We start from the raw sequence: 24,630 nt of genomic DNA on the forward strand, positions 1-24,630 counted from the left end.
AATTTGATCCATCAGATAACTTGATCAACCTCATTGGTCCCATCATGGCCACATTAACTGAATTCAAGTGTATACAAAGTGGGTATTTTGTTAAAAAAAAAAAAGGCTGCAGATCAAATACAACCGCATTGGGAAGCGCACGCAGTGAGACCTCTGTGGCCACATTACTCGCAAAACTCTTACACTGTTGCCAATTGTGTATGAAATGAAATATAAAAGCAAGTGGGTTCTACAGGATTCATAAATGATAAGGCCTTGTAGCTTTATGCTGCTATTCAAACTCCTCAGTGAACACAGCAGAAGAATGTCCAAATAAGCAGCAGTAAACAGCAGTGACATATCATTCAGACCTTGCAATTTGTGTGCAATGACAAATTGATAGCCTAGATCATCAATTGTTGCTTACTAACATCGCAATTTGCTCAAGCACTCGGGAATCTGGTTAGATAGGGTGTAAGGCAAGAACTGTCACCTGGATGGGAGGTAGGGCTTTCAAAAAAGTGATGTGCCTGGCACAAAGCCCAGATTCAAGCTTGCCTATGTGCAGCAACCACGTTGTTCTTATTCTTCTAATTATTATTATTGGCACCCCATTCCAAACCTCTCTAACAATGCAAACATTGGACGAGACCGGACGGCAAGCCTGAATTATGCAACTTCCTACACCAATTCTTTTTTACCCCTCCTAATTTGCCTTTTCCAATGGCAAGTCAACTGAGACTCATTGATGATAATAGGTTGCAACACTATCAACAATGCCTTGTGGGGATGCTTGGCTTTCTTGCATCCCCCGATGCTGCTTTCACTGCACGTCCCTCACGTATGCAGAAATCTGACATCTCCGCTAGCGCAGTAGTATGGAAGATGGTGCGAGTGTTCCAAGTCTAGCGCCACCTGACAGCGTGGATGCTCCAGCACAATAGGAACTTGTGTCCTCCTCTCTGGCTGTGGGAGACATTCGCGAGATTTCACCCATGAACTATTTAGGCAGTGGCCCCCTTGCAGGGGTGAACATTAGTCAGCGTGTCCCATTGGCATGTCCCATTCGTTATGTAATTTGGCTAGATGGTTTATTGTACGAAAGGTGCAATAAATGCCCTTTTGTTTTTCAGCAATACCGCTTACTATGTCCTTTGTGCACAGAGCAACTAAGAACTTACAGAATAGAAAGAGAATTGCACAAACCACACCAACCCTGCACTTCTCTTCTCGAGTGAGGTCATAAATAGACAGAAGGCAGATGCCCCCTCAAACATGCCGGCAAACTGCCTTACACTCTGGCCAATAAAGGAACAGTGCACACACCTTCGGGTCCATAGTCCCTGGCTTGAGCGTCTTGATGGCGACGGGCGTGGTGTTGTTCCACAGGCCTTCCCAGACCTCGCCAAACTGTCCCTGGCCGAGCTTGCGGACGAACTTAAGCGAGCTCCGTTCAATCTCCCATTGGTCGCGCGTGGAATGCGACAGGCCACTGGTCATCGGCTTCTCCACCTGCAGCAGACACGGCAAACGCGGCTCAGGGCGCTGATTGCAAAGCGCTAGGGAAACAATCTTGAAAGCACCAACGCTACCAGTGCATCGAATTGCGGTCACACATTTCGCAGCCCTTTGCTAAAAAGTAGATCCTGTCAGATGGGAAGCCTGCCTTACAAAATCATGATCAAACAAAAAAGTATATGTAAGCTACCCCATTGTTACCTGCTTTACAGTGTATAATGAGTTTTGCAATTTTATTGGCGGTTGCCCAATACTAAGTGTCATGCCCAAGTTTAAACAACTTGATGCGCATGGACAACACTCCAATATCAATCCAATACCCTCCACTACAAAGTGGCCTCCTGGTAGAGATAAAGATTCTGAAAGATATTCAGAAGCTGGTCGTCTGCCTTTCATGTCCTTTTAGGCTGCCAATACTGCTAAAGGAAAAGTGCCAAGGGACAGAATCCTATTGACCCTTTTTGCGGAGCAGTTTGTTTAAGAGAAACAAGATAGTGCTTCCGGGGGTGCACCCAGCGTCGCCTCAGCAGCAGTGCACAAATGCGAACCCATTACCGCTTCCACCTTGTTTCTGGAGGTTCAGCTGTCGGAAATGCAACTCAGTTTTCGCTAATGCACTGCGCTTCAATCATGCTGGATTCAATCACGTGGATTGGAGGCGTGTGCAGTAGTTGACTGCAAGAATAGTGACTGGCATATTAAGGAATGGAATGAATCTGCGTAGCCAAGTTTGCGGACTGTTGCTGCAACTGTCTGTACATGTTATTGGCACTTTGATATGTACGGCTTTATTCGAGAATACAGAAATTTGCTCATCCACCAGCATTGTATCGCTAACCTTCAAAGAAAGTGCCTCAGCCCAGGAACGTCGGCAAGAGTGAGTGCCGCTCGTTAAACAACGACAAAGGAAATAGCGCCGCTTCCTGTCGTAGTAAGTTTCACGCACAGTATCTACACACATCTACCCCAACTGGCACGGAATCTTAAGCCCACTCTATCGCCAACATGTCAACAAGTGAATGGGCGCACACTTAAATATATGTGCACCATATATGTGCAATAAATGACGGACTACACTGATAGCACATGAATGGTCGAAGGTGAATGTTTCATGATGGTCCACAAGGGTAAGCGAGTTACCAGCGATAATACATCATTGCTACAAGGTACTACAAGGTACAAAGCAGCTATGTTTCTAGCCTTGCATGCAGCAAGAACAAATCTATCGGAAGTGAGCACACCCACAAGTGATTAGGCTGAAAACAATAAGATAGTGACCACACCGAGGAAGTCAGAAATGTAACAAGCCGCTGCTTCAAAATATTTGCCAAATAAACAACGAAGAGCAAAACACATTAATCCTCATTCAATTCATGAGCAGAAAGTTTGGATAGCTTGGAATACATATCTAGCGTCGCCTTTAAAACAAGCACCATATACGCTGCTCGCATGATTTGGACATAGCCTAATCAGCTTCCAAAACGCTTCCGCATGTTCCCTAACACTGTGGCTAAAGCTTCGGGTCGTCCACCCAGTCACCGTCTACGATATATTCCGAAACAGAGGTTTGCTAAGCCGCACTGCTGTCCTACACACCCACTGTAATTGCAGAGGCAACGTCTCCGAGACAGTTGAGGCAAGCAATGGATGCGTCACCACATGATAAAACATGGCAGTGCCCACGGCATCGCCGCGAAAAGGGTCAATAAGTAATTTTCATGTCATAATCTGAGCATTTCTCAATCTGTTAAGATCCAAACAGTGACTTCTTCAACCGAGTATGCTGTTACAAATGTAAAATAGCCTAACAAGTTCGTACACATTTGTCTTTAGAAAGCAATGCTGCAGATGATGAAGGAACACAAAGACAATGCTATGGGTTTGACTCCCAGCTGCGTCAGTTGCATTCCACTGGTGCCAATATGCAGGAAATGCTCATTTGCTGTGCCTACGATGCACATAAAGGCACCCTCTGTGGTCAAGATTAATCCAAAACAGGGCACTACGTTGTCCCTCATAGTCAGTGTTGCTTTGGAATATTAAAACCAGTTAATCACTGAATCAAATATAATCAATCAAAAATAACATCTGCGTTCATGTTCCGTCATGTCCTCCAATGCCTATAGCACTGCTTTCTAACAACGAAAACACACCATAACAGCGTTCTGTTAATTCTGAGACCATGCTTAGTGTCTGCCCCATCAAACGATACAAACCTGCAAAACGAGCTCATTTCGCGCATCTCAAAGTGGACGAGCAGCTCACAAAACGATGCAGGACCAGACGCAACAACATGCGGTTAGCACACACAGGTGTAGTCTAAAGATAAAAACTTCAGCAGAAGTTGATTTCCCTCGTTCTATAACAAAATAAGCACAATGTGCACTCTTTAGAGCATCGACAATGATGGAGGTGCTCCCGAGATGAGACAGGACCAACGACAGGATGCAAGTGTGAAAGCGTCCATAACGAGTGCAACATTGAAGGACAGTTCATAAAAAGGTGGGCTGTGTAATTAAAGAAAAAGAAAGCAGACATGCTCGAATAGCCAGTGCACTTGCAAGACTTCCTCTATGCCAGATCACAAAGTGGCCTCACTAAAACTCTTGAATATGTTTTTAATGAGAATGCGGGAATGGAACACGGGACTACCTGAAAACAGTTGACTTGAACATGCTGTTCGGACAATAGGCACTGGGCGTCAGTGACGTTATTAATTAACCAGAAAAGTGCACTGGCAATGAATGCATTAGTGAGAATGTGTTGTGCCGTCTTCGTGCAACAAATTCAGTTGTTTTAGTTAGCCTCATCTCAGCTTCATGTAATACCTTTTTCTTGATAAGCTAGTCAAGATGAGCAGGTTCAGTGCCATGGACCAGTTTCAAATAAGCTTTGCCATAAAGACAGAGCTAAAGAGCAAGAACATATGGCTGAAACATATGGTTGGGCTATATGGCCCGTTATAGCTGACTATAATGCTATAGTTACAGTTATCAATTAACTACAGTTGGCAGGTGGCTGTCAACTGAGGGACTTTACAGGATCATGGCAATAATCTCCTTTTATCCGTCGTTATGCAATGTTACATTTCGTGACACAGTTTTAAGTGCTATTAGTTACCAAGCCAGTGTGAAAATCGCAAACAACTTGTCGCCACATGTATCCTCATCTTTTGTTCTCAGCAACATTGGGCCCGCAGTGCACACTAGAACGGCCAAGTGAGGGCACAAGGTCAAGCACCCTAGCGTTCACTCCCTACCACGGGTAAATACACCACACTGCAACAAAGGGCATGTGCAAATGGCAAGTATAGTTCAAAGCTGCAGACACAGATATAAAAAAGTAAAACTTATCTGATACTACAGTCATATTTTGATTTCACAAAACCGACCTGACAAATATGTTGTTTTTTTTATTGAACGAAGTGCTTTCAATTCACCCGCACATCAAGCCTGCACTAATGCATTCAATAGCTCGAAGCAAAGAAATAATGCAATGGCCTGCCTGATTCAGCAAGGTTTTTGAAGAAAATATTAATAAAGGAACAGGCCACGATAAACCTGGTGTCATCAAGATACTCTGAAATTTATTTACGTATGGCTACGGTAGACACATCGCAAACCAGTTTGAGAGGGGCCATTTTCCTTTTATCAAGCTCCCTGCAACATTGCAGTGGACGGCACTCAGCTTAACCTGGGCTCTACTAGATGAAGCCAGCTTCTCCGTTGCAGCTGAGTCGAAGTGTGCGTTGACTACTCTGTGCAGTCTAGTCCACAATGCCTTAGTCTGACAAAGCGAATGGAGGCAGAAACTGTATACATTTGTTTTTCTCTTGAACATTATGTTAAATTATTTACATCAGTGTTTTAGAATTAACAAAGTTTTGAATTTAACACTATTTCTTGCGTCTTATTGACTTCGTTATGAAGGTTTAACTGCTTGTGCACAAACTTGCATTCTTCGTTGGTTTTGCTATGCAGGTAGTCTGTCTACACCTTGGCCCTACAAACTTATAAAATACCTATGCTAACATATTTAATGGTTTGCTGAATTAGTGTTCGTTATGCGATGGTTTAAAATTAAATCTAGCAATGGCTCACTGCCATCCCAAGAACCACCATGTGCACAGCAAGCTCACAATGAAATGATGCAGCATAAATACAAACAGGTTCTAGGTGGCAGAACGGCAAGTATGAGCTCCCGAGTATCTTGAAACAACGATGAAGTTACAAACTGATGCTCATCAGGACAGGGCTAAAGTACTGCAAAATAAAGTTTTGGGAAAAAAAATTCGCACAGCAGTTTTGCGAGACCCACTGCAGCCCTTCAATATCCCAACTATATTAGGTCCTTCCAGAGGTACATGAACTCAGAGATGGTTAAAGTGGCCGTCACAAAGCAGCAGTGAGTCATTAATTATACATCAATCTGGCTGAAAAGTTTGAGTAGAAAGGAAAGGAAGAGAGAAAATGAAATTTCTATTTCAGGAATTGCTGTGCGCATGAAATAATGCAGGAGAATATCTCTAATATCCAGAGTAAGGCACAAAACAGGACAAGGGCCAATGCAAATCAGAAAGATCAACCAGGAGTTGACAAAACAAGGTACCACAATAATTAAGTTTGTTGGGCAACAAAAAAATCAGAAATCCAAGCCATTTCACTGGCTTCACTGGGTGCGTGTCCACGATGACCTCGACAGTGGCTTCTTATTACCAGACCTTCATTTCCTTGCTTCTTTCTTGGAAATTAACTGTGTGAGACATTAAAGAAGTCTTAAAACTACTCGCAAGCTTCAGAAAACCCCTCTCAAAAGCCCTACTTGCCGTCAGGGAAGTGAGAAGGCAGTCACGTGAGGTTGCCTCGACGAGCTTCAGGCAAACATACAACACAGTGAAGTTAGTAAAGGCGTGAAGCAGCGTGCCGCAATGGCAGTGAGAGAGAGAGAAAGCGGCAGAGAGTCAAACGTGTGCTTCGAGGCCAATGAGAAGACAAGGCGATTCATGCAAGCTACTGGGATCTATGGGAAGGCTTCTCGATGGTGCTGGCATGCGCCAAACGCAGCAGACGATGCGCAAACACAGAGCGGTGAGGAAAGCCAATTGTAAATGGAAAGACTACCTGCAAGACGCCTCGATAGAGGGTCCCCTGTTCGGAGAGGAGAGAGAGAGAAAATGAGCGGAGAGTGGTAACAGGAGGCGCAGCACTGAAAGGAGAAAGAAGGCTCAACGGCATTTTCCAACACTGCAAGCACCTCGGCACGCCATGACTAGACCCCGGAACAAACAAATCAATCTGAGACAAAGTCTTGCACTTGCAAGGTGGTGTGCCTAGATTACAGAAAGATAAACACACACAGTATATACAAACAGGAATGTAATCTTGCTGGGATGTGACAGGATAATCACCACAGCAACTGCTTTAATTCCTTTGCTTTAAATCAAACAGCAGCAGCTTCAGTTTGTTGACAAGTACGAACCTCGAAGGACCATTTAATTGTCCCAGCTTTGCCGTGAGGGACACTACAGAGTTTGAGGAGAATAATGGGGTGGTTCTGAATTGTTTTCTATCATCTAGGGTTCTTATGACTGATAAATTTTCATCACTGAAATCGGAGCACTTGAACGTTGTGTCATTTTGCCCTTGCTGGAAAATGCAGGCACGGTGGCAGAGACTAAACCGATTTCCCCACTTTCGGAGCAAATGCGTGAGGGTCCTGCCAGCACCGTCATAACAATGGTCCTCTCCATCTTCCCGCTGTACACACACAAACCAAGTTCAAGGCGACATGAAAGGGAATGTCGAGGGCAATGCCAGTGGCCAATGTGGATTTCTCTAGTGAATTTTAGGGGGCAGTAGAGGTGCGTGTGCGTGTGTCTCCTCAACATCACTCTTATTGTATAACTTTTTATGCTCACCTCCCTGCCTTTTGGCGTTGTTGGCTAAGTTGGTTTGTCATGGTTCAAGCACAACACGTGTCTCACCGCAAAAGCTGTCACAGCCCACTATGGGCTGCTGCTACCGGCACGCTTTGTAACGGCAGTGGCATAGTGAAACTCATAGAGAAATTGGTCTGCTGGACCTCTGAGCTTGTGCTCAGCAGCCAAATGCCACAGCCACAAGTGATGCTCACTTACTATCTGATTAACTAATTTTCTTGCAGCTGACAAGGCTTGGTTGACTGCCACTGCAGTCAAACCTCAATATAATAAACATGGACATATAACAAATTCTAAGATATAAAGACGTAAATTTCAAGTATGTGTCACTGATATCAGTGTGCAACAGTTATATGCTTATAACATATATTGTATATAGGAAAGCTATTTTTGCGTTCAAAATGACTTCGTATGACTACCGAACATATCTGATAGGTTTGACTGTATTAAGTCAAAACCTGAAAGGTTGATTTAAGAAAGGAAAGAGTCTTCCCTCTCTATGAACAGCAAATATGTAAAGCACATTTTTAAGCTATTCATAGGGCTGCTCTGTTCACACATACCATGCATCATGATTTAGCATGAAGCAGGTCACAAATGGCTTTATTGTATTTGAAGCTGAAGACAGAAACAGTAATGGGCTTGCGCTGGTACTCGTGAGTGCACAATCTAGCCCCACAATTTTGATCAGAGCGTAAAAATTTGGTGAACAGCTAACTGAGCTACTCAATACTAGTAGTTCCATCTTGACCACAATTTGAAACAAGTAACCACATAGGATCGGCATTGTTTTCTTGGACTTTCCCTGTGTGCTCCCATTGCTTTTTCACAGTTGCTACAAGAGTTTACCAAGATTATGAAACATATGGTAAACAAACATGTCAGGCATGTAAAAATGCTTCGATTTGGGCACTGTTATCACACATACCACTCCCTTTACTACCCCAAATAAAGCAGGGCAGGCATACTCAACTATGAATATGTCATCTTGTAATGGACAAGCTTTTAACAACACCAAGAAACTAGACTGAAAATTTCTACTGACATGTCTTTCTAAGAAGCCACATGAACTTTAAACACTTTGGTGTAGACATGAAAATGTGAGAGCATGAAGTCAACATCTTAAAAAGACATCAACAGCCAGAACCAATTAACTGCAACCAATTACCTGTAACAAAGAACATATGTTCAAAACAATGGTACGAACAAGCAATAAACACACAAATATGCAATGCACCTTGCTTTTCATGAAGAGTGCACAACATAACCTATTGTGTTCCACATTTTCAAATGGCCCTCTTCAGAACAAGAGGATCCACACGTAGCCAAGGACTAAAATTATGTTTGGCGATTTCATGTAAATCCTACCCTCTCATTTCACAAGGTGCATCAGCCATGGAGCTGAGTTGACAATTTGTGGGAATAGTAATGGCGTTTTTAAAGCTGATAGCACGTAGCTCAAAAACAAAGCCCTTCCCAACATGCTTGGGAAAGCTGAAGAATTTGCGAATGTAAAAAAAAAAACGGGATAGTCAAGGATGCAGGAGTGCTCACCTGAACACAGGGCTTGCGCAGGTTGACGCAGAGACCATCGGCCTCGTTGGCATAGTGGTCCACAAGCTCCAACAAAGTGCGGAATGTTGTCCGCCGGGCAATAAAAAAGCCACCCTCGTCCAACTGCCGAATTCGGTAGTGCTTCACCGTGTCACCGTCCCGAACTGCGCATCAAACATGGAGGCGTTCCAAAGATATGCCAGGACAGCACAAGAAATGTGCAGACAGAGTTGAAGAAGGCAACAGGATGAACGCTGGAATTATGACGCTTAAAGGAATGCCTGCAGCTTTCCTCTGTAGTAGTTAATGCTTTGCCACATAGCAGAAAATGTACACTGCCCGTCAAAAGTACGGGCTACAAAGCATGTGAGTGCGAGGCTGGCTACAGGCTGCTTAACCCTTTTCATGCCACGTACCCAGAACATACCTAGAAACTGAACTGCTATGATTACAGAATGCTGGCTGTCACTGGAGAGAAAAAGGCAAAAGGCAAGACTATGTGGCTGCCTACCCGAAAGAGAGAAGTCATTGCGGCGGCTCTCGCTGTCTCGTACCAGGAAGGCCCCGTGCTCGTTCTCAGGCAGCAGCAGCTTCTTCTCTGCCTCGATGCGCTTGATCTTGCCAAAGTACCAACTGCACCAAAAATGAGGAGGCTGCCTTAAGCACAAACTCAGTAACTTAAAAAATCACTTGCTCTTGCTAATTTCATAATCCACACTTTTTCTTAATGCACTCCTTCGACATCTTCAAGCTGCTGTCCCAACTTTTCTAGAAAACAGGCGGTCTTTGTTGCAGTACTTCACTGTAAATACATTATGTGTGAGCAACGATTCTGTTTCTTGACTATGTGCAAACAATGTGCATTAATGTGTTTCGCAGGAGTTATAACTTGCTGTTTACTGTGTTACAACTAACTATTAAAAACATTGCGTCTGCCTGAGAGTTTTCTACATGTAATGTAATCCTTTGCTGCTCTCTTTTGGTGCTGTTACCTTGGCTGTGAACGTGCATCTAATGTATCCAGTTCTTTGTTAGCTTTTAGCATACGTACTGACATTGGCTGCTGCATAAGTTGCTTATTTGTATGCACAGTTAATGGCAGATAACCCAGAAAGCTTTGACACTGGGACCCGCTAATGCATTACAACTGCATGCACATGTATGCAGAGTAATAATTCAATAAATTCCAACTTGAACTCGCAGCACAAGCACTGCTTGACATGCGCGAGGTGTTGCATCCAGTTTTGCTCATCATCGTCATCAGTTCTCATTAATCAAGTAGCACAGGATCAGTTCACTGCTCGCCTTTGGTCTCAGCGTGGCATTATTTAATAGCTTCCATTGTTGTCTGCTACACAAAAGTCATGTCTTATGCCTGCTGTACAGGTAGTGTGATTATGCATTTCATTAGCTCAGCACATGTTGCCTTATTTGTCGCTTCATATTTTGGTCGACTTCAATGCGCACTTATGCACCCAGTAGTAAATTTGTTGCCGTGATTCAGCACCTCATTTGTGTCCTTTTTCCTTGCCCAATACGCTGCTCACTCATGCAGAACACCAGCTGAATGCAACTGAACTTCTCCTGTACACAAGTTTTCACCTCGATCGGCCATTCATGAAAATGTATAGTGCAATGAGAGCAAATAAAGAGCTCACTCAGAAACACAGGCTTAATTTGAGATTCCTTGCAGTGCACATAATTACACTGATATAAATTATGGTGGCTGAAGAAGCAGTGCAGTAGGACTAAACCATGAGTGGTGGAACAACCATTTGCCTTTTTGGCACAGGTAATGGCACAGGCAAAAGTTTGACTTGGCACAGCAAGAAGCACTTCTTGGCTCAGTGTTCAACATACTGAAATACCACGGTCAAGACGACGCTTTATTCCAAGAAGAAAAATTTGCGCCGACGCAAAAACGAACACGAGCCGATGATTGACGATGACTTTGTACAGATGAAGATGAAGTCCGCATAAATGCTTACACTAATTTCCCTCATGGGCGGAAGCAGCCAGCCTGGCTGCATTAGACAGTGGAACGAAGATGAGAGGGCTTCAGGCAGGAAACATGCACGATCTCTGTTCCGCGGCAGCATCGCTCAGTTGGGGCATCAACAGGCGTAACGCAATAGTTCACCAGCGAGGTCTGCTCGATGACTTTATAGGGGCCAATATATAGAGACACATGTATGTGACACAAGGAGGAGGTTGCGGACATTGACAGACATGGTCACTAGAACACTAGCTCTATTTTTCATCTACCCCTTCTTTCGTGCACAGTCCTTCTGTCCGCCACTACACATTCACCCTCCCCTCAAGAAAGCGTGCGCAACAAACAACATGAGAAGGAGCAAGGAGAGGATAATAAAAACATGAGAAGGTGCAGTTACTACATTGTTCTGGCTTTAAACTCATTACACCAAGAAATGTTGCAGCAGTCTGACGATGTCCAGCAGAGCTCAGGTGGCCAAGGCTGGATGTTGTGTTCCTGATGACATATGCATAACCTGATGAAGGAAATCCTGTACACATGGCACCTATAGGAACTCGGATATCATGGCGGCTTGCAGACACGCAGTGTCTCCTGCTCGAACGTTTGGTGGACTGAGTTGTCGTCTCTGCGACGTCTCTGTTGGTCTGGTATGCCGTATGCCAGGAAAGTGCCTGTGTCCTTTTCCTTGTTGTGCACAACGCTGTCGCAGGAATTCTTGGGGTGGGAGCAGCCTTGATAGGCGATGCTGAAGGCCTACTCGGCAACATTTTTTTTCTTGCAAAGCGTCTTAGTAGAGTTCACCATAGGTTTAGCTGCTTTGAGCACAGTTTCCTTGAGCATCGACGTTTTCCTTGTCGCAACTGTGCTTTCAGCGACGCTCACCATCGTCGTCTATGTCGAAGTCGTCATTGAGGTAGTTGAGGTTGGTCTTGGAGTGACTGATTTAGGCCTTTCTGACGTGACTACGATGGCTGATGATAAAGAACTGCTTCTGGAATAAGCCTTCTGGAATAAAATTTGTGTCGCCAGTGGCGGGCAACTGACACAGTGCTTGCTTTCGCGTGACTTCTCTGATGACGAGATCAATCTGTGAGGTTCTTTAGAAGCCACTTCTAGGGCTGCCATCCATCATCTGAGAGGATGCTTCTGTTAGTCAGCAATGTGTGACAGCTGGTGCCCTCGATGCTTCTGCAATGTCAGCAGTTTGTTGAGGTCTAGTGTGTGCGAAAAAGCTTGAAATATGCAAAGCAGTTTGAACTCCATGTGTAAGCTATTCATCCACTGCTGATGAAGGAAAATGCTCTATGTTGCGAAGTGAACAAACAGAGCTGGTAGTTTGATTGTGGTGTCCTGGTGGAAAATAATACGGCTTAATCTGACTCGTTCTGTTGATTGCATCCATGCAGCCTGAAGTCCCAGGTAAACGAAACGATGCAGCGGATGTGGCTGCACCACGTGCTTCCAGAGGTAGGTCTGTTTCTATAAAAGTTGAGCTTTCATTTGTGAATGAAGCGATTCCGTGAAGCATGGGCTGCAGAATCAGTTTCATTGAAGAGTCACGTGACTTGAAACCAGGCGGTGGGTCGCACATACAAGACACAGTGAACACATCCGACGCATTAGCGATGGCAGGAGTACGACAGTGTGAGGAAGACGCACATATTGGCAATTCCTGCACAGAAGTGTAACCTGATGGAAGGTTTGGTCTTGAAGGAAAGAGACTTGGATATCGCTCAGCAAACAGAGGCTTTACTTTGTCCACTGTGTATGGTGAAATCGTAATAGGCGTGTGATTCTGTTTTGTCTTTTATGGAGGATTACTACATGAGAAAGTCGGTGACAATCTAGTCATATGTGGCTTTGGTTGGCACTGATAATGATTGCTATGTGGAGACTGTTGGTGGGTGCAATGACCCAATTGCAATGTCTCCAGCTGTTGGATAGTGCAGGAATCTGTAGCGTATACTTTAGATCGACGGATCATGTCTTCCTCGATTTTCTCCCACGATTCATTGTTTTCAAAGATGTGCATGTGGTAGAAGAGAAATGCCACACCGATGACGTAATCATTGAAGTTGACGACCATATCCCGTTCCAACCATGATGCAGAGGATGCATGGAGCTCGAAGCAACGAAACCAGTCTTCCATCGGCTCATCGTTTGCCGATCTGGTATACTTGGGTATGTCCAAGGGTTGCGGTGATGCGGTCATGATGCTGGTCAGTGTCAAAGGGGGAGCTGTGCACTCGGGGTTCAAAGCATGGCATGCAAGAGGTGGCTGTCAGTTCTTCATCCCGTCGACTTATGTGACACGAGCAGGAGGTTGCAGACATAGACAGATGTGGTCACCCGAACACTATCTTTATTCTTTATCTACAGCTTCTTTCACACACTGCGGTTACATATATGTACCAGATATTGTCTCAACTTTACCTGAAATATAGTAAATACGTAAAAGCTAAGACATGTAAAGGCCGAGTAAACTGCAACCATGAAACCTGCCCTTCTAATCGTGGGGTGTTGCACGGGAGGTTCCTATCCATAATTTCTTTGTTAGCGGTTGAGCACACATGTTCAGAGATATTTTTTACAAGTGGCACCGCGAACAGTGTGCAGTTAGACATTATCCGATCCTCCTTCAGCGAGCTCCGCACCTCACTGGTGCGAGGAACACCAAACGGAAGCATAAACAACATAAACCAAACTACCCTACAGCAGTAGTACATTGGGACGTCCACCAATGAGAAATTCAACAAAAGAACGAAAATATTGAGAGGAGAACTGACTATCGGCTACACCTATGGCGATGACCGTGCCGTTGATATCCAGAATTATAATGATCACTTAAGTGTCATGCTTCAGGTTTTAGTTTCCGTTATGTAACAGAGGCAGCAGAAGCGGAAAGAGGCTTTTGTTATGATGCTTAATTTGGCACAGGCGTGGCGCAACTTTCTCCTAAATTGCCACATTACAACAGGATGACGCGAATAACCACTCCTGATGCAATTTGGTGCAATTGGCACAGCTGCTCCACCCCTGAAGTATGAATTTGATAGCAAATGCAAATGGCTGATATTTGCAAAACCCACATATGTAGTAGTCCTCCATAAGGTTGCAGATATCATGGCCAGAAACACCAACTATGATCTCATGACTAGTCTCAGAACACCGTATTTATTCGATTATAAGGCGGTCACTATTATAAGGCGAGGGTGCCAGATGGAAAACCCAAGAAAAGATCGCCTTGTAGTCTGGCTTCACGGCATCGCAGCACGCGCTGCCGCAAAGCCACACTATCAGGCGGAAGTCGCGCTGCCATAAAGCCACACTTTACGGCGCAAATCGCGCTGCAAAATTTGCGTACGTGGCGGGGGGTGACTTCGAGGCTAAAGATTCTGGAAAAGAACTTCGCATTGTAGTCGAATAACTGCATCGACTGTTAAAACTTAATCTAGGCCACCCAGAAACTAAAGCAGCATTTTACCAGCTATGAATATCTTGACAACCGAGTTTCAGTGGTGCGGTGTTGTGTGCAATTTATTTTATTCACAGTTACCCTCATTCAGTCATTACATAAATAAAGCTATTGTAGGCACAGAAAGTCCAAACTTCACTGAAGGGAGCTCACTTTCTAGAAGCAGATGTGCCAGCTTTGATATCTATTGCAGTCTCTATTAGACACAATAGACGTTTTTGGCGGTTCCAGTAACTATACACAGCTCATCAATTTTCAATGTTTCAGCGAACGCATAACTGCAGTCAACAAAATGCACCACCTTGTTTTATCTGAAACCCACTTGCAAACACTCACTCCAATTTCAAATCCTCACACCGTCAGTGGAAGAACAACAGCTATTTTCATTATAAACTCACTTGAGCCTCATTGTCCAATTTTGAGAGAACTTTACAGAAGTAAACACAAGTGTAAGAGTTCCCTCTCATAACTTTTGTAAGAAAGTCTGTTGAACTCATGTTTGTTTGTAACAAAATATATAGCTCCAGACTACTACATACACGTTTTTTTACAGGTTGATGACATTACTGCAGTCGCCTTACTAATGGCTTGAAAACAGGAAAGTTTCTAAAAGAATGCCAGCATTAAAAGCAACCAATGTCGATTTTCTTGTGCAATTAAATTTAATACAAAATGCAGGCTGCATGTCTGGAGTAGGAGCAGTGATCTGAAGCCTCTTGAACAGCACAGATGACAGGACAAGATACAGGACAGCGCATCTGTCTTAACTCCATATCTTGCCTATTGCCCATTATCGGCCCTGTACGCAATTTTGAATGACGACCAACTCTCTAGCCCGCATTTTTACATTGTATATGTTATTATATTAGGAAGTCATGACGTACCACCTTTCAACTGCCAGTGTAATATTGATAGGAATGTTTCTTGGCAAACAAGTTCATAATAATTTTGTACCAGTGTGCAAATCTGTTAAGTATATGTGCTCTAGCTTTATTATTCAAACTTTCTGTCATCACTTCAAACTTTATCTCTGCAACATAGGAGTGTGAATAGTTGTCTTTTTTATTGGTTCCTGTACTTTGCTTACTTTCAACCAAATGAAGAGAATGCAACAAGTTCCTGAATATGTTGCCTTGTGTAGCGCTCCCAGACACTAATGCCACTGCTGGCTGATTTTTCCCGCGTGTCCCCAATTATCATGTTTGTGATTGATTGATTGATGGATTGATTGATTGATTGATTGATTGATTGATTGATTGATTGATTGATTGATTGATTGATTGATTGATTGATTGATTGATTGATTGATTAACTAGTTTGGCTTTCAGCTCTTGTGCTGACTTTCCGCAGCTTCAGCCGGCCTGCATGTTGTAGGCAGGAACCTGCCAGATTATGTGCATCAGCAGCAGCAGTCTCCCGCAGATGACATCACTCACTTGAAGGCATCACTTAAACTTTGGGACGTTAGTAATGCAGCACAGCTAACAGACAAGATCTACACATTTATCAGAAGTCAGAGCAAAGCAAAGAGTCGAAAATGGATTAGTCTAGATGTATGGGAACTTCACACCCAGGTGGAGAAACAATTCTTAAGTAGCCATTTACATCAGCCATTTCACTTTGCTTCCTGCTACACATACGTGCACCTGAAAGTAAAGCGAAACGCTTGTCCATCAGGATAGGCTGAATTTATCTGCAAAGATAACCACAACTGAAATTTGGACCACCCTGCTCTACGCATTGTTCATAGACAAACTGCAGCACCATTGGTGTCACTAAATGCTGTCCCACACTTCGTGGTCTACACTCAAATGCCGGTTATTTTGCTGCAGGAAAAGCCCACAAGATGTGTTGCGACGCTTACCTTCTACTACTTTTTTTTTTAAATATCTTCGCTGCCTAACAATCAACAGTTGACTTGCCTCAGCCTGCTGCAACAATGTGCAATGTCACCCTGCACAGCACCTCAATGACTATGGCCTTACAGTGCCGAGTCCAAGGTCCAAGGCTCAACTGCCACTTACACTAAACGGGTTACTGCAGGAGCAAGGCGCAGAAAGGGCCAGATATGAAGATTTTAGTGTTTGTTGAAAAGGCATAACGTGGCAAAGACTTACGTGGAAACTCTGCTATGGCATCTATCACAGCCCAGTCATCAAGCTTTAGGTCGTTATTCGAGTACTGACGGAAAATTTTATTTCTTTGTTACGTAGCTGTTAACCCAGTAATTATGCTACAGAAGTTTAATTTCTCAAGAGCACAACTAGTAATTAATTACATTATCTCTTAATCCTTTCTGTAGTGCTGACGAGCATAGTCGCCATGAAAATGCCTGCTACATCAGAATGAAAGTGTGTGCCAAAGGAAGTTCTCTGCTTTGCTCCAAAACAAAAAGTGGTGTGTTCTACCTCCGAGGACTTGGCCGATGACGGTTATGTAAGTGGACCGGAGGTTCTCACCACAGCCTGTGTGTGTCTCCCCTACCTACTATCTGTGTCTTTGGAGCTGCAGAAAAGTAGCCACCATTCATGTGCATGAGTCTTGCACCATTTAGATTATTTTCTTTTTGTATTCACTTTTTTTCTTTTATTCACAGAGATCAAGCTGCTGAGGGCGCTGTGCCACAAGACCCTAGTGTCTTGCAGAGAAGCCTACTTCATTATTTTATTTTGCGCAATTTCGGAAATAAATAAACCTTACTGAATTGAAAAAAACGGTACCGCTTTGTTCAGGAAGAAAAAAACACTACAATGTAAGCAAAAAAGAATTCGGTTAAATTTGGTACGATTTTCATCATGTTCGCAGCACGGAAAGGTTTAATCTACAACCATTTCAAAAGTCACGCCGAGTACAGTGCAGCTTAAGACATGAGGAAGGGGACGACTCCTGCCACTGAAACCTGGTGTGGTAGTCTTAAGGTGCTAGGCACATCTGACATATATACACACACGCTACAATGGCTATGTCCATTCAGCACTGGAAGCAACGAGAGGGGAGAGCAGGTTTCTTTGTGCTTCCAAAAGAAGTGCACAACTGGAAGGGCCGATTTGACCGCTTTCAACGACACAAGTCATTTTGTGGCCTTTGACTACAACATTGTGCAAGGCGGAGTGCTCTTGAGTTGTTTGTGACACAATGTGATCGCCAACTTCCCTTTCGGTGATGTGAATAGCCTCCTTTTTCCCCCTTCGAGCTACGCTACAGCTGGCATGTACTGAATCGCATAAATGGTGCTGCAATTATTTGTGCTGCTACTGATGAATTGAAGTGTCATGCCGTAATTACGGTGTCAACAGCTACCTAAATAAGCCAGGAGGAACACTAAATTTCTGCATCAGTATTCCTTTAAAGCTGACTATGAGCTTCATGGAAGGTTGTTGCAAAAACAAAATTTACACGCCCACCTTTCCTGTATTAAACACAAAGCTTTCTTTATCAGTCGCAATTCTGTTTACACTGTTTCCCTCCAGCTCTCTCTACATTCTCTTTTCTTGTCCCCTTAACCCCGTTCCCCCTGTGTAGGGTAGAAAACTGGATGCAGGTTAACCTCCTTGGATTTCCTGTTCTCTCTCTTTATAATATATATACCATTTCCTATAGAACACCAAAACACTCTTGCATTGCTAAAGTAGCCTATCTTTTGGGTAAAGTCATCTGCTGCCAATCTTGCTTGGCGCAACCTTTTCTTCTTTTCGCGTACCCTCAACCTACTCGGCAAATGTAAATGTTCGGCGAGCCAAAGTGTGTTTCCTCACAAGATGCGGCAAAGCTCGGGTTGCCCGAAAAGTGGCAGACATACGTGCAGCAAACAACTAAAAGGTCAGGCTGGCAAGCACAAAAGACGGCAAGGCAGGCTCATGCTTGCCATTCATCCTCCTATCACGAAAGACAACAGCGCCGACGGTGCACAAGGCAGCGACGGGCAACATGGGTAACACAATGTGCAGTGTACCACTTGCACCGACTGCAAGAGGTACGATTCTCGACAGGGAATGCCACCCACCGCAGATTCTCTTTGCATGCCATTTCCTTGTGCAGTCTAATTAAGCATAAGCGCAACATAACAATGAAGAAACAGTGCAGCTAAACTATATGTCATGCAACACCGACAATATGCCATCAGCATGAAATCAAGCACAAACTCCGAAGAGTGAACTAGAATGTATCATACATCTGGTTATATGATGGCACAGTGAGGCACCACAGAGTACGCAGTCACTATACATTCATCATTATCATCATCAGCCTACTTATGTCAGCTGAAGAGCAATGGCTACTCGTAGCAATCATCAGTTACTGTGTTTTACAAAAGTTGACTCCACCTTATTTAAGACCACAAATTTACTAACTACACCATTCCACTGGAATGCCTGCTGCCTTTGACTTTGTTTCTCTTCTGGCACCTACTGTTACTCCAACAGACCAAGGCCACTATTTTGTAGCAGTGCTTTTTTAAATGTCAATGCCTTTTTGTATTTTTTGTGTTCATGAGTGGTCATGCTTGGCACCCTGACCACTCAGAACACAAAAAGCGTGAAAAAGCATTAGCATCAAAACGGGTATAGCAGCCCAGCAATTACCTGCTCTATGCATTACATGACTTGCCTAACATCACTTCTTAATCTTAACCAGAACATCAGCTGTAGCGTTTGCCTTTGAATCCGTACTGCCACCTTCCTGTATCAATGCTATGCCTAGCATTTTACATTACATTACTCGTTGTATGGTTCTTAGCTTCTTCATCACGTTAACTTGTTACCTCACAAGCTTTGGCTACACTTGTGGTTATTAGCAGCACATTGCACATTATGTGGTAAAGTATCCCACACTAAAATACACCTATAAATGCACTCAATGCAATGCCTTTCCTTGCTATCTACACATCGAACAATTACCGCCTCTCAAATGTGTGAATTGTATTCAAGCATGCGTCAGTGGCCCAGACAAAGCAGGTAGACAGTGCTTTACAAGAGTAGCAACACCGCTTGTCAAAATAGTTTTGCCAAAGCATTTGCTCACATCAAAAGCATTGCAGAAGCACAGATATAAGTGAGAACGGCTGGAAAACACTGTTAGCACCAATTACAATGTACCGATGTGTACACTCTTGAAAATTGCACACTCCCTCTGGTGCAATGTTGTCACACAGCAATATCTGTTCTCTGGTGTGAATTTGGTGTGCAATTTCGTAAGAGTGTAAGCAGTGCATGCTTGCATGCATAACAATGTGGCAGCTGCAGTAGCATGCAGAAATGGTGCCTGGTGCCTTCTGGTGCCCAGAGCCATGATCGTGCAGGCGATGCAGGTCAAACAAGACGCGCTCACAGACATACGCACACGCACACATACAGGAAGGATGAGAATGCCGCACATACGTACCTTATGCCCCTTTAACGCGTGACAAGTTCAAGTGTGATTAGAAAGAGAGAGAAAGAGGGCGGGTGGGGAGAAAAAAAATTCGTGGTGTCAGCGTCTGGCAAGGAAGATTGTTACGCAATGAAAAAAGAAGGGCAAGGCTCTCTCTTGCACGCACACAAACACTAGGCACGCCAGAACAGGTCACCACAAACCACACACCAATGACGACAGCCAACAGACAGACAGACAAACCACGACAGAAGCAAAAGAGAGAGCGGGGAGCATTGCGAGGTTTCTAAGCCGGGAGAGTAAAAGGCAGCGTAACAAACCAAGCCACGTAAGAAAGATCTTGATCGGACAAAACAAAGTAGCTGCTGATTTAGACCAGTAGGAAATAATAATATTTGGGGTTTTACGTGCCAAAACCACTCTCTGATTATGAGGCACGCCGTAGTGGAGGACTCCGGAAATTTTGACCACCTGGGGTTCTTTAACGTGCACCTAAATCTAAGCACACGGGTGTTTTCGCATTTCGCCCCCATCGAAATGCGGCCGCCGTGACCGGGATTCGATCCCGCGACCTCGTGCTCAGCAGCCCAACACCATAGCCACTGAGCAACCACGGCGGGTCAGTAGGAAAGGGGGTTGCTGGATTGGTTGGAATGGCTATGTAACTTGTGTTGGTAGTTAGGTGCAGCAGAGCAAGATGGTTACCACAGGCTAAGGAAAGGTTTTGCCCAAGAGCAGGCTGTATCCATGGGCTAGACAGAGCCGCCAATACGAAGACCTCCAATATGCTAGACTGAACTACTTTCTTGGTGAATTCGGAAAATTAAATGGCACAAATAGTGAATAAGCCAAAACTATTAGTCCCTCATGAAACACTATAAAGCTTTTATTACAAATATTCGTGAGCCAAGCTTTCTTACGATCGTTAATATGTTTTCGTCATTGAATCCAGAAAAAATAATCTTAAGCTAGGCAAAGTGCTGAATAATCTGTTTGATATGAAACAAAGACATGCATGAAAGCAACAGAATGCCTCAGTAGCCACTGCGCTTCAATGGCTTTGAGTTAGCATGCATAAAACACACAATATAATGTTTTGTAATATTGTGCAATGAACCAATTTGGTTGAGTGAACTACAACTGCTTGCAGCAGCAAAATGGTTGTACAATTAGCTACTTCAAGTGTATGCCAGGGAAACAGAAAAAGCTGCATAGCACATCATTATGCGTCATCACATTAAAAAAGCAGCACACCTAAGTAATCATTGTAATTCAATGGCTTTGAGTTAACAAGTATAAAAGATGCACAATTCTGGTTTCAGACATGTCAGTGCAAATCTTGTGCAAGGGACCAACATAGTTTACTGAACCACGAGTGCTTGCAACAACCAAATGGCTGTAGTTAGCTGTTTTACAGATTACCAGGGAAGCAAGAAGGTAAACATGCCTTCACATATGTCCATTTCTCGTTAATTTTGTCTCACTGCGGACACACAGACTGGCCCATAGAGGCAGGGAAAGCTTCACACCTGCTATGCTTGAGATCAAAATCAAGCAAACTCGGATGAGATCAGTGTGTGCACCTATCAATGCTACCACTAAACAGTGCAAAGCATGCTCCCTAACTAAATATGACACACTCACGACTGAAATCCGTGCATCATTGTAGAACAGTAGTGGATGCTTTCATTGGGGTCACCTAGTCAGACTATTAGTTATATGTCACTAAACACGCACTCGATCTGCCGCTTGCAGCATTGGTATGGACGAGGTTAGCAAGTAGACTGAGCTAAGGCATGGACCGACTATGGTCCCAAGAATAGCTACAGTGACATCGCTCCTGATGAAGTGCCTTAGCATGCTGGCTCAAGATAAGATCACAGACAGTATTTATTTATCCGTTATTGTTACCATAACTTGATGCATATTAGCATAATAAAAAAAGAGACGTTGGGTTGGTGCGACCTCCAAGATTTTATCACACACCCCCAATCTCACAGACTGTGGTATTGGCCCGTTGGTGTCGTTCTTGGCCACCACATAGCGCCACTGCCCTTTCAGTGGTGATATTTCTTCATTTTTGCTACTGTCAGAGGCACTGCCGAATCCCAATGTCTAAGAAAATCTAGCCAAGAGCCAATATGTTGGCAAGTGCACAGAAAATACAGAGAGAGTGTCGGATGGTGTACTAATCAGACTACTGATTATGTCTGGACACTATGTACCAACAGCAGTACCTATTCCTACACCTGAATCTATTATTATTGCATTGTTACGGGGACACATTCACAGACGAGTTTGTTTACACTGTTTACACAGAGACAGCAAGTGGGGCCATAGCAACTGCCTCTTTCGGAGGATAACTGACTCATAATGACATTATTATTGAAAGCACGAAAGATTTAATGAAAGCATGAAACGTTGTCCCAAATATCAAAACAGGAGGAATAGGCAGAGTGGAATAGTACGGTGTGACAGTGTGTGCGGCTCATGCACGCTTCTCGTGGACTAGTAGACTCCAAAATCCAGGCTCCTCCAACATACTCGCATAACTTTCTGCAGAAAGCTTCTGGCCTTACATAGGTGCATTTATCTTTTATTTTTTTAAGTTCTTACTCAGCGCAGCGATGTATATGCGTATAGTCTAACGTCCCTTTTCAAAGCAGCGCTACAGAGGTTTGTTAGGTAGATTAATAAATGTACATTGGACTCCTGGAATACGCAGACACAAACAAGGCAGCCTTACTGTGAGTGAAGAAGACTTTGGTAGGCCAGAAAAAAAAAAAATGTAACTATGAAGGGTGTGTGGACATCCCACGTTGACTTTCTCACACCAGCTTGCCATGCAGTCATAAATTTTTATAGCTTACACTTGCGACTAGTCCATGATTTATCAATAAATAATGGCTGCACTTCATTTAAAAGGAACCAAGGAGTCACCTCAAAAAGTTTCCAGAACACTTAATGCGACACTAATAGCCTAGAATATGCAAAAATATACTAAAAGCAGTACCATTCCGCTCATGGGCCGGTGCGGCAGCTAGGACACGTAAATTAACAAGGGGAACTTCAGCCTTCATTCTGTCTATCAGCGCCCAACCCTCTTCCGACAACTAAAGCTCAAATAAGGTATTGAAAGAGTACTCCAACATAAACAGAGCTTGTGTCACTCTTTTAGTGTTCCTTTAAAACAATAAGTGAAAGGGAGTGGCCATCACCAGCATAGAGAGGAGGACGCCTATGGCTTTTACCTCAAGAAAAAAAAACACACAAAAGAAGAAACAAGTGTTGACTTGAATTAGACCCCGAAAGCCTTCCTCCATTCTTTTCTCCTTCGAGCACTCAAGCGTGACAGTGACCAAGCAAATCTCACTCTCGACTGCAACAAAGTGGAACCAAGCGTGTAGGGGAGCAGCCGTCAAGTGGTCCCTGACATGATTCCAGAGAAGGCCAGGAGTCTGCTGCTCAGCCGTGCAGAGCCTTATTGTGCCAAGCAGTTCTCATTTAGTTGCCCTGGGTAGCCAAGCTTCCAGACAAAAGGAGGCTTGACGGGGCTAAACACTGCATCACTTTAAAACAACTCGCTCAAATGAAGGGGCCTTCACACCAGAACACAGAACCTACATGTTTGCATCAAGCTGTTATTTTTGGGGAGTTGGACAAGAGAAGTGACCTTCAGGAATGTTTACTTTCTCCGACAGCACTTCTGCATCTCAAGCCACGGGGTGTGGAAACGATGGACTTATCCTGGAACAACACAACCTAGAACTCAAAAACTGCCTTTCACTCAAAAGTAATAGACACTATATATATTTGCTCGAAGATGCTGTTGGTTGAATGGCACCTGAATGTATGCGTGCACAGGTTCAACATTTTGCATTCATTTGCTGTTTTTTTCAAATGAAGATGCCACTTGTCATTCAGTCCTCTCCTGTGAACTTCTCCCAGCGTTTTTCACCATGTGTGTGTTTCAATATGAATGTCAACTCACCTAATTGCCTAGGTTTCCACATTTAAAGGAGCAACAGCAAGATAATATGCATGAGAAATGAAAAAACAAAAAGTGCATGCCTACAACACAATGTAGGGTGCATGGGATATGGAGACTACAAAAGAACATCTAGGCCAAGCACAAAGCAAAATGCAGCATCAAGAATTTGATCCCATGCACCTCTTACCAACACAAACACACACGCACAAAAAACAAAGATTAACCGCTTGTCTAAAAAAATGCAATTTATTACAGTGACCCAGCCAGCAGGTGGACATAGTGCAATATATATATATATATATATATATATATATATATATATATATATATATATATATATATATATATATATATATATATTGTTGAAGGTGCTTAACATTTTTCTTGCCATTTCTTGGAATTTCTTGGTTAAAGTCATTTGTCCTCTCAAAGATATATATATATATATATGTAAGTTCCCCAAGCGTGCTCTTCGAATAGCAATTAATTTGCCTTTCCTGTCGTAATCCTGTCAAACTACTGCTTTCACTTTTTTTGCTGAACCGGCACAGGCGAGTTAAACCAAGACATGGCAAGAAAAATGTTAGGCACCTTCAACCATGCACTTGCTTTAGCTGAAACTAAGAAATGCTAGCTTTGATCTTGGCACCAGACTAACCGGTTCATGTCGTCACTGTTTTCGTTTGTCTTTGCAGTTTGTCTTTGCATTTCTATTTAACAAAATAGAAATGCAGCAATCATTGCATACTTTCACATACAGTACGTCTGTTATTCTGCCTTGTTTTCTCCCTTTTAGCAGCAACTTCTGGTCT

The 24,630-nt window shown here is 43.6% G+C and overlaps 1 protein-coding gene across 2 annotated transcripts in view; it reads right to left on the reverse strand.

Moving 5' to 3' along the window:
* Nucleotides 1–24,630, reverse strand: part of Src42A (Tyrosine-protein kinase Src42A) — a 116,019-nt gene that overhangs the window by 22,498 nt on the left and 68,891 nt on the right. For both annotated transcript variants that reach the window (XM_070540992.1, XM_070540993.1), the window contains exons 2-4: nucleotides 9,501–9,622; nucleotides 8,990–9,153; nucleotides 1,306–1,491 (exon numbers count right to left, since the gene is read on the reverse strand). In XM_070540992.1, coding sequence (XP_070397093.1) covers nucleotides 1,306–1,491; nucleotides 8,990–9,153; nucleotides 9,501–9,622 — 472 coding nt within the window. The remainder of the gene's footprint in view (nucleotides 1–1,305; nucleotides 1,492–8,989; nucleotides 9,154–9,500; nucleotides 9,623–24,630) is intronic.

The sequence above is a fragment of the Dermacentor albipictus genome, chromosome 6 (assembly GCF_038994185.2).
Source record: "Dermacentor albipictus isolate Rhodes 1998 colony chromosome 6, USDA_Dalb.pri_finalv2, whole genome shotgun sequence".
Taxonomy (NCBI): domain Eukaryota; kingdom Metazoa; phylum Arthropoda; class Arachnida; order Ixodida; family Ixodidae; genus Dermacentor; species Dermacentor albipictus.